General features: G+C 44.9%; 1 protein-coding gene across 1 annotated transcript in view; it reads left to right on the top strand.

Moving 5' to 3' along the window:
- Positions 1-1,595: 1,595 nt before the first annotated feature.
- Positions 1,596-11,693, top strand: part of plppr5b (phospholipid phosphatase related 5b) — a 155,506-nt gene continuing 145,408 nt past the window's right edge. The window contains exon 1 of the mRNA XM_061713037.1: positions 1,596-1,929. Within this exon, the coding sequence (XP_061569021.1) occupies positions 1,726-1,929 (204 nt within the window). The 5' untranslated portion in view covers positions 1,596-1,725. The remainder of the gene's footprint in view (positions 1,930-11,693) is intronic.

Below are 11,693 nucleotides of genomic sequence, written 5' to 3'. Positions count from 1 at the left end.
ACAAATAACATTTAAATAATATGGCTCGAAATGGAAACCTCAACATAAGGACACCAACAAAGAGCACAAGTTTAACAGCTTTTATTAAAGCAACCTCCCAAAATAAATAACACAGAGCGTAAATCATAATACTCACTATAAGGCAAAGGGGACCTGGAGACACCGGCTGGAATAATGAGGATGGGGGGGGGGCATAGCCCACCCCTTTATAGGGACGTCGAAGCTGGACCCCCCTCCCTAACTCAAAACCCAACTAACTAAAACAAATAACCATACAACCTAAAATAAGGATTACCGGCCATCTCCAGGCCCAAACTAAACTAAGGATCAAACTAAACAAAGGCTAACAGAAGAGCATCTGGGTTTGGTGTTGCTTGGTCTGTGTCTCTTGGCACAATGAGCAGAGAGGGGTTGTATAGGCAGATGGAATGGAGTTGATTAGGTCAGGTGTGCCAGTCCGGGTGTGGTACATCTGAGATGGCAGAAGACAAGATTAATTAGATAATTGGAAGTGTGTTGTGAGAGAGAGAGTGTCATGGCTACACGCAACACCCTCTATTCGCCCTCTGTGGGGTTGCTAGTGGCCTGGGTTCAGATTTCTTCCTTGTCGGCCTCTGGTCGACAGTGGTTGCGCCCTCCCTCCTCCACTATAGTTACAGTTCAGGTGGAGCATCGGTTGGACTGTTACGCACGCACGCACACACACACACAGCTACACAGACATGCACATCTGCTCGCTCACCAGCATGCTCTCTCCGCAGTTTTGGGGGTCGGATAGTCGCAGTAGCCTAGCCTAGCTGTGATTGGGTCCCGGGACCTGGGACAGTTGCTGCTCGTGTTTCGTGTCTCTGCCTGTTCTCGTGTCTGTTTTTTCTCTTGCAGATTTCCAGGGCTCATGTGCTCGTTGTGCGTTTCCATGCAGCGGATGTCACCCCTCAACCTCCCCTCCTCCCCTTCCCCCCCAAAAAATGTATATATATATGTATGTATGTATATATAGATATATAAATATTAATAAAATAAATATATGTGATATATTAAAATAAAAATAAAAATATATGTGCTTTAGGTTCTTACCAACATGGTATTAACCATTAATATATATGCAGACAAGGTAAAAAGAAAACAAAAAAAAAACATAACATTTACAGCACATTACAATAAGTGGATGTGACAACATCTGCACCTCTGCTCATTCAGGCCTGTTTATCTGATTATTTCTCCGATGAATGCCTGATACAACTTCGGACATATTTTTTCTGTACAGATATTAACACCCACATAAGTGTCTCTATCTTCTCCTCTTTCAATCCCTGTCTTAGTTGTTTTATTATTTCTTATATGCTATTCATTTCTATTCTGTACACAGAACCCACTTGCGACTCATCATACATTACGTGCAGGCATACGAGCATCGCGTCACCAGGCTTCAGCGCTTTCACACACGCTCCAATTCGCTCTCTCCGCTGTCTCGCTCATGTTTACACACATGCACGCACACAAGCACACACACACACACACACACACACACACACACACACACACACAGAGAGAGGGAGTCTATAGTCACAGTCGCTGCGAAGAGAGGATGCAGGAATAACGGCTCCTCGTGTTTCCGCCATGAGCCACTCACCGGTAATCTGCGTGGCTGTAGAGGAGGCTGGCTAGGCAGGAGAGATCAAAAGCGTTGTACAAATTAAATGTCTATTGTTTCCCGTCTGCATCATGCTTTATTTCCAGTTGGTAATCATAGCTGGGACCTTCATGTTGGCCTACTACTTTGAGTACACGGACACCTTCACCGTACACGTGCAAGGCTTCTTTTGCTACGACACCGCCTACACTAAACCTTACCTGGGACCAGAGGACAGCAGCGCCGTCCCGCCCATTTTGCTGTATGTCGTGGTGACTGGGCTTCCTACGCTGTTGGTGAGTGCATCAACTGACCAAACTTCACCCCAGCAACCTTTTGTTTTATTCATTGGGAGATCATTGCACTTTGGACTGCTTGTTATAAAGTACATTTTAAATGTTAACTTGATTTGGACCCTGCTCCTGTCAGATGTAAGTCGCTTTGGATAAAAGCGTCTGCTAAATTACAGTAGTAGGAGTAGTAGTAGTAGTAGTAGTAGTAGTAGTAGTAGTAGTAAAATATGTGAAATGACTGTATCAGACTGAAAATATACCATAAATTATTCCATGAAAAAGTCGGATTAATTATTTCCATTATATTGTCATGCATTTATTAAATTTTTTTAGCAAAGGTAGTTCTGATACCTTTTTGGACTAGCAAACTTGGTAAAATCAGTACTGACATCCTTACAGCGTATGCCTGGTACTTGGTTACTGTGCAGTCAGTTTACCCCATCCAGGCAAGATACTAGACTTCCTCTTACCAACGGTCTGTATCAGGTCTGAGCAAATAATCTAATCATATTAATAATAATAATATTAAGTGGCTTGTTGAAAAGATTAAATGCACCGACACTTTACACCATTCTGGTAACTGATGGTAGACCCACTGGTAAAAGGCCCGATGGTTTACAGCTGTAATCATTTACTACTACTACCAGGCTTAGAAATAAGTAGCAGACTCTTACAGAGTTTCATTATTGAAATAACATCTAAACAAAAAACTAAAAGCAATGTGTACAAAACTGAGTACTGTATTTTCTGCACTATAAGGTGCACTTAAAATCGTTAATTTTTCTCATTTTTCTCACCGGCAGTGTGTCATATAAACAGGTGCGTCTTATGTATGAATTTTTTTGTGCTTACTCGTCTCTAACGTTAAAAAAGTGCAGTTGTAGTGCAAATTTGCCAGCGATGAAGCTGCTCTGCTTGACTGACTGTTGGACCACTCAGCTGACGCATTAAAGTTGGTCCTTGTTTGGGTACGGGTTGTAACGTAAGACAACGTTAGATAACTAATTATGTATTGATGGCAAGCAACCATCATCCAACATGTAGTCAGTGTTACCTTACTATAATTAGATGTCAAGCCAAGGTTTTCGTGTAAACCCAATTATGTTGGAATACAACGTTGTTCCAACCTCACAGTAACTTCAGGTGTCCGCTATCGTTGGCATCGATGAACCAATCAGAGAACAGGACGTAAAACCTACGACACTTATCTCCTCCACTTTTTATTGGTGAATTTGTTGAAGACTAATTATTTAAAATGTGAGTGTATTTTCCTGTATTAGTTACAGCTGAACGATATTCTGAGTTGTTGTGAATGAGTTTTATAAAGTTTGACTTACCAGATTGTTTTGTTTCGCTTTATATATGTTTTATCATGTGCCTTATAACCTGTGCGCCTTATGTACGAAAATATACCGTTAATTGATATTGTGCCATATAATGCGGTGCGCCTAATGGTCCGCACTAATAGTACGCTTTTAACCCAGTAGCAAGGAATTTACAGAGAAAGTTTCAACAATAATTTATAAATTATTATTTGGTATATTGCTGGTCTGGAAAATGTTGTCTTGGCAGACAAAAAAAGTGTGGAGAAAATGCAGTTACTGATTAAGTTCATTAAGTCTCCCAGTTCCCCTGGAGGGCTTGCCTATCCATTAGGGCCTGGCAAGGGTCATTTTAAACAAAGATAGGCCTACAGGAAATACAAAAAGAAAATTCTATGTTGTGGAACAGAAAATGGTCATTTGCCGACACTGCGACCTACACAGACTGAATGCCACCCTGGTGATTCTTTATAGGCTTAATGAATTAATTTATGATGAATTAATGACTTAATGAATTTATTAGGATCTCCATTAGCTGATGCAGTACATCAGCTACTCTTCCTGGGGTCCACACATAACAAACAAACATAACAATATACATTTATAAGTAAAGAAACAATATGATCCATACTGATATTCCCTGCTTAAGTACACTTACCAGCCAAATAAAACAACCTTAACAGTGATAGTAATAATACAGGATAAACTCAATAACAAAATGAGATTAAAAAGTAATAATGATAATAAAATAAATAAACATCATTATAAGTGTGTGTGCGTGCGTGCGTGCATTCGTACGGTGTCTTTTTTTGGGCCACGGTTTCGGTTCGGTTTCGGTTTGTGTTAAGCCTGAATTATGGTTCTGCGTTAAATCGACGCAGAGGCTACGGCATAGGGGCGCGCGTTGCGGTGTAGGCTCTGCGTTGGTGTAACGCGGAACCATAAATCAGCCTTTATGTGCATGAAGAGAGCTTTTTTTCCAAAATGATCTGTTTATTTCTCTTGTCACTTTTCAAAATGTAAATGACTATAATTCTTTATAGTCAACAGCCTCTTAATCTTGACAACTCAGTACAGTACACACTAATACGTATGGGATAATGCCCGACGAGGTGTACATTATCATATGGACGATGTGGGGCGTGAACCGTCCTCCGCCCCGCGTCGTCCATATATGGACTTCATGACATCACGTGCATTCCGGTGACAGGCAGAGAGACGAGAGAATACAGGCTGATCTCCCCAACTTTGTAACTCTCCCATATCAGGGTCGCTAAACTATGTATAAAACATTTAAACATTCAAAAATGTATAAAACATGTAAACATACTGTAGAACTATGCAATAATAGTAGTCCGAATCAGTGGGTTCTTTTTGTATCAAACTCGTAGTCTTTATTATCAATTTCCAAGTGGGCGCAACCACAACTGACGTGATGACGTGGACGCATGCCCCCGTCACCCCGGGCACACACAACTCTTAAAGTGACAGCTAGTAACTTCACTCATTACATCTCCCCCTTAAAGTTAATTAACTCCCAAAACCTTTTCAGAACTCTCTCAAACTTTCTGTAACCAACATGAAGCTATATTCATGCACAGCCTGAGCCTATATTCAATACTTTACACTCGATAGCTTCTCAGTATCAAGGCAAATAATAAACAACCCCAGCAAGCATATTATGTATCAGAACATTTCCAGAACATTTCACATGTCTTCCCCCTTTTTTTTTTCGTTTCCCCCCCAAAGGCCATAGGTTCACAAATCCAGCCTGCACACTGGTTTGCACACTCTGCCAGATGGAGTAACAGTCTCAGTCCCCTGTGCAGGAACGGCAGGAGCCCCTGCATCATGGGGCGATTTAGTGTCCATGACCTCCCAAGGAGTAGCCCCCCCCCCCCCCCCCCCCCCCCCCCCGACAGGTGTGTGTGTGATGGGCGCGGCCAACAGAAGCCGCCTGTTTCTCCTGTACAGATCCACCATGTAGGACCTTGGAGCTGAGCCAGTGCTGTGAACGACAGCCGGCACTGTCCATTGTTTCTGTCCGTCCAGTTTAGTGAGCACAGTATCCCCTGGGTTCAGTGTGGGTAGAGACCTCACCCCGTTCCTGCGGTTGTAATAATAGGCCTGTCTCTGTTTGGCTGCAGCATCAGCCTGTCTGATGATGTCCTCGTCAGGCCGGCTCGGTTTCAGGTTGTCCTGTAGAGTGGGCAAGGTGGTCCTGAGCTTCCTCCCCATCAGGAGTTCTGCTGGACTGACTCCTGTAGAAGAACATGGTGTGGCCCTGTATATCATCAGAGCTAGGAGGGGGTCATCCTGCTTCAGTATCCCTTTTGCCACCTGGACCGCTCTCTCCGCGTGACCATTACTCTGGGGAAAGTGTGGGCTAAATGTCACGTGGACAAAATCATAATCCTCGCTAAACTTCCTCATCTCAGCAGAGACTAGGTTTGCTGCGTTATCAGTCACCATAATTTCGGGAACGCCGTGGCGGGAAAATATAACCTTCAGTTTAGCAACAATGTGACTGCTCTTAGTAGTAGTCATATTCAGAATTTCTAAATATCTTGAGTAGTAATCAGAGACTACTAGGTAGTTCTGCTTTTTAAACTCACATAGGTCTATGGCAATTTTCTCCCAAGGTCTGGATGGGAGTTCACTTGGCATCAAGGGCTCCTTCCTCTGTGTGTTTCTATTTTCCCTACAGAACCCACACTGCTGTACTTTTGTCATTATGTCACCAGACATCTTGGGCCACCAAACAGATTGATAAGCTCTGTCCCTGCACTTAGCCAGGACTTGGTGTCCGTCATGGATCCTCTCTAAGATGAGCTTTCTCATCTCTGTGGGGATAACGATGCGCCTCCCCCTAATGACCAGGCCATCCAGCTCTGATAATTCCCCCCTCACCTGGTAAAAGGCCCTGGCTGACAATGGCACACTCTCTATGTACTCAGGCCACCCTTTTCTGATGAAGCCTAACACAATCTGGAGCTGCTGGTCATTTTCTGTGTGTTGCTTGATTTCCTGTACCCTCTGAGGGGTAGCTGGCACCTGACTCACTAGAGCATCAATGTATGCAGCCACATCCTCATGTGAAGCCACGTCCCCGTAACACTGCTCTGGACCTCTGGAGAGTGCATCAGCCACGGCCAGAGTCTTGCCTGGCGCATGAGTCTCATCAGTAACCTCTGGCACCTCAGGGGCACATTGTCCAAGTCTTTACTGTTCATGAGAGGCACCAGGGGTTTGTGATCAGTGATCAGCTTAAAGCTGTCTAGCTCAAACAGGTATTTGTCGAACCGTTCACAGGCCCACACACTGGCTAGACACTCTTTTTCAATTTGGGCGTACCTTTTTTCTGCGTCGGTGAGTCGTCTGGAACAGTGGGCCACAGGCTTCCATGCCTCCCCGTGCTGCTGGAGCTCCCAATCTGTAGCTGCTGACGTCTGCTGACACGACCGTAGGCTTGTTGACGTTGTAGAAGGTGAGCACTGGAGCAGTTGCCAGTGCAGTTTTCAGCTCATTGAACGCTGTGACTTGCGCGGGTCCCCACAGCCACTCTGACTTTGTCTTTATTGTCGTGGATAGCTCCGGCACGAACTTTGCGAGATAGTTGACCATTCCTAAATATCTTTTTAAGTTCAGTCACATTTTGTGGCTGGGGAAAATTCTCTATCCCGGTGACTTTGCTTGGGTCGGGTCTGACACCTGTCTCGTCGATGATGTGTCCCAAGAAGCGGACCTGTCTCTGTTTGAACTTGCACTTTGCTTTGTTCAGTTTGAGGCCCGCCCCTTCAATGACCTTTAATGCTTCGGCCAGGCGCTGGTCATGTATTTCCTCCGTCTCTCCGTGAATCAAGAGATCATCCATGTAGATTTCCACCCCTTCAAGTCCCGTCAAAGTCTCTGTCATTTTCCTTTGGAAAATTTCTGGGGTGCTTGATATCCCAAATGGGAGGCGGCGGAAGGCGTACCTCCCAAATGGAGTGATGAACGTAGTGAGCTTTATACTGTCTTCATGTAGTGGAATTTGGTGGAACCCGCTTGCGGTGTTGGGCGTCGCCCATGTGAACTCTGAACTTATAAATGTATGAACATTTTGTGAATGTGTATATTCAACTTTGAGACTGCTCAGCCGAAAATCGGCTGTAATGTGCCTCCTAAAATGGCCACCTTGCCATGAACTACAACCCCCAGTATGCCTTGCATGGGGGGGCGGCGCCTACAAGTGGCGCGCATCCAATCGCAAACGAGGCACCGATGACGTCACTGCAGCGCGCGTAGGATCAAAACCCTGCAGCTGCTCCCTTTTTCGCTCTCTTCCGATCAACCTTCCGCCCTGAGCAGCTGGATCTTTTGGCCCCTGGGAGGGGGGAGAGAAGATCCCGCGGAGCGTTGCTCCACGGCCGGCTCATGCTCTGCATCCCGTCGCTCCAGCTTGGCCTGGAGATCCGCTGCGGTCCCGGAGCGAGGCAGCGCTCCGTCCCTCCTGCTCCTCCTAACCTTTCCTCTGCTTGAGTTCTTTTAGCCCGGAAGCCAGACTCTTCCAGGTCCGTGAGCCCGCGCCTTGGTGAAAGGCGGCGACGGCCCTGATTCCAGTGGACTGTCCCAGCACGCCTGGAGGCGCGTCAAGAGGCTCCGTGATCGGAGAGACCTGCCCGGCTGTGCGCACGCAGCAAGACTGCATCTCTTTTCAAAGGAGGAACGTGGAGAGCAAGCTGAGCGGCTGCCCGGCCCGGGGAACCCCTGCAGGATCGTCCTGCCCGTGAGGTCCCCACAGGACTGAGCCGAGCCGCTTGGTGGAGCTGAGAGAAAGGAGGCCGCATCGGACTGGAACCCCCGACAGAACCCGCAGCTTCCCGATCCCGACCGGAAGGCGTGAGGTCTTGAGTCTGAGTGTACTAGTTTAATTGAGAGCGTTTCAGAGCTAAATCTGTGTTCAGAGCTGAGTTTACTGCATACATCACTATCATTGCTATCATTATTGTGTTCGATTATTTGGTCGTCGCCACTTTCTGCTAGTCATTCACGTTTTAAAGCCCTGTTTCACCAGTTGATCACGGTTTAAACACCGGGATCACCATCCGGTCTAATTGCACATGGCGTGGTTACAGTCCCGCCATCTTTAAATACCGCAGCCAATCTTTCACCCATGTTTTAAACCGTAGATGTTCGTTGATATCATCTTTGTTATTGCTTTGATTCTTTTTTTCATTCCATGCATTTTGCTTTCATTTCATTGTTATTGATTGTTGTTTTTCTAGTTAATTAATGGTTTTATAATAATGTAGTGTGCCATCAGGATTTATTTGGGTATTTATTTAAAATCTGCTTTGATACCCGTATGTAAATAAATTCTGATTGATTTTTAATGAGTGGTTGTTGTTATTTCATACAGATTTTGGTCACAAACTGATTGTTTGAGCAGAGCCAGTGCTCGAATTGCACGCCTTCAATTGTTATTCTGTAAGTGATAGTAAGATTTACTGTTCTACAGGATAATCCTAATCATCTGAGACTGATTTTCTGCTGTTAAGTTATCATTTTTCCCTGGATTAAGGCCCCGGGGTGGTGCCCCATACGAGGATTATTATCATTTTGATAATTCAATTTGATAAGTAGTCGACTTTATTAATTATTAATCATTATTAATAAAATCATTAATAGCCTTCGATAACTGATCAGCTTAGCTACCTGAGTTGCACAACAGCGGCGTCCAGTGATGTGAACAACTTGGACCCGGCGAGTCGCGGCATAATTTCTTCCACAGTTGGCAGTACATACTTTTACCATTTCACTGCACGGTTCAGTCTTCTGAGATCTGCACAGCAGCGGACTTCACTCTCGTTGGGTTTGAGCACCGACACCATAGCAGCACACCACTCTGTTGGCTGTGTGACCTTTTCAATTATGCCTTAGTGTTCCATTCGTTGCAATTCTCCCTTAACCAGCAGAACCAGCAGCCGTGGTATCCGCCTGGCCACATGCGTATGGCTGGGCATCCTCTTGCAGGATTATTTTCACGGCTCTGTTTTCAGCAATCCACTTGATCCAAAGAGGCTGCTGACCTCATCCACACGCCTCACCAGGCCCATCCCTACAGCCTCTGAGCGGCCTAACAGACAGTTGCATGTCCCCTTTATCACATACACCAGAAAGGTGTACTGTCTCTTCTTGTAACTGGTGGTGGCCTCGAAACGGCCCATGCAGCCGAGGCTGCCTCCTGGACTTACGAAGCGTGTGTTTGGAGGTCCAAACTTTATTTTTGGTCTCATCAACATGAATGTGTCCTGATCAATGACTGTAGCGTCAGCCCCGGTGTCTATTTTGAAGGTTACTGGCATGTTATTTATAACTAGACTAACAGCCCAATCATCCTGCTTAGATCCAGTGCCTACTTCTCCTAGAAAGTATGGCTGCTCCTTTTAAACCTCTCTCACTCCCTTTGCAAGGCATGCCCCTTCCCAATGTCCCCGTTTGTGACATTTATTGCACTTACTCTTTAATACAGGGCAGTGTCTCTCGTCAGAGTGTTGGGGATTTCCACATCTTCCACATTGCTCCCTTCTGTATGGCTGCTGGTTTTGACACTGTAGATCATGGCATTTTACTGCACAGGTTAGAGCATGTTGTTGGGATTAAAGGGACAGCTCTACGTTGGTTTAGAAGTTATATCTATCAGACAGGTTCCAGTTTGTTCATGTACATGAGGTTTCCTCAGAACAGTCGAGGGTCTGTTATGGTGTTCCGCAGGGTTCAGTGCTAGGGCCAATCTTGTTCAGTTTATACATGCAGTCACTGGGAAGTATAATCCAGAATCACGGCATACACTTTCATTGTTATGCTGATGATACGCAGCTCTATTTGTCTATGAAGCCAGATGAAACAGAACCGTTAGTTAAACTTCAGGCATGTCTTAGGGACATCAAGGACTGGATGTCCAGAAATTTCTTGCTTCTAAAATAGTAAAAGTAAAATAGCGTTTTTCCATCTCCGTAATATTGCAAAAATTAGGAAAATCCTCTCGCAGAGTGATACAGAAAAACCAGTTCATGCGTTTGTATCTTCTAGACTAGATTACTGTAATGTGTTATTAGCAGGATGTCCAAGTAATTTGCTGAATAGGCTCCAGCTGATCCAAAATGCAGCAACACGAGTACTAACAGGGATCAGTAGACACGCTAACACTGGAGAGACGTTGTCTCTCCAGTGTTAGCGTCGCTCCATTGGCTACCTGTAAAATTCAGAATCCAATTTAAAATTGTATTACTTGCATATAAAGCCCAAAACGGCTTAGCTCCGCATTATTTGCAAGACCTGATAGTGCCTTATCTTCCTGGCAGAGCTCTCCGCTCTCAGAGTGCAGGTTTACTCGTAGTTCCTAGACTATCCAAATGTAGATTTGGAGGGCGGGCGTTCTGCTATCAGGCACCATTACTATGGAACCAACTTCCAATCTGGGTTAAGGAGGCTGACACCACCTCCACCTTTAAAACTAAACTTAAAACCTTTCTGTTTAGTAAAGCCTATAGTTAGTGTTTAGTAAACCTCTAGCTGTTGTTGGTAAATCTCTAGGTAGTGTAAACTCTAGTGTGTTAGAGTCAGTAGTCATAGTTGCAGCTATAGAACAAGACTATAATAGTTAGTCTCAAATATAGCTCCGTGGTAGATATGGCGCTATAGGCCTATGCTGCAGGGGGGCACCGACATGATCTACTGGGCGTTGCCTCTCACCCTTCTTCTCCTCTCCTCTTCCCTTCCTCTCTTCTCCATTTCCTTTTTTATTTATTATAAGTATTTCATAGCTATCGTATTTGTCCATCTCTCCTGTAGTCTCTTGTGCTGGCCCCCATTTTTTCTCTTTTGTGCATGTTTGCAGGCCGGAGCTTCGGGATCTGCATGCTGGCCTGCGGTCCCGGTGCCTCGGGCATTTTAACACATTAATATTCCTAACAAAAACAAGGAGTGATGCCGTCAGCCTCTCTGGGACTTTCATCCAGGCGAGCTTGTCATGCATTTTATTTACTTTAGACCTTAGTGTGCATCAAAGGGCCAGACGAGCTGCTCTATTCTGAGGTAGCTGCGGCTTTCCTATCTCCTTTTTGTTCACCTGACCAGACCACTGAGCAATAGTCTAAGTTTGACAATACTAGAGTTTGCAGAACTTGTTTGGTCAGCTGTGGTGTCAAAAAAACCAAGCACCTTTTACTAACAGATATGTTCCTTCCCATCGTCCCAACAACAGCATCTATGTGTCTCGTCCATGACAGATTACAATCTACAATAACACCCAACAGGTTTGTTTCTTCCACCTATTGAACATCTATATTGTTTAAAATCAGGTTCAGCTGTGGTTTATATCTCAATGCATAATTTGTACCCAATACCATGCTTTAAGTTTTTGGTATATTTAAGACTAATTTGTTGTTGGTTACCCAGTCT

The sequence above is a fragment of the Cololabis saira genome, chromosome 22 (assembly GCF_033807715.1).
Source record: "Cololabis saira isolate AMF1-May2022 chromosome 22, fColSai1.1, whole genome shotgun sequence".
Lineage (NCBI taxonomy): Eukaryota > Metazoa > Chordata > Actinopteri > Beloniformes > Belonidae > Cololabis > Cololabis saira.
Note: the sequence above shows the minus strand (reverse complement) of the source record. Positions and strands in the feature narration are given on the sequence as shown.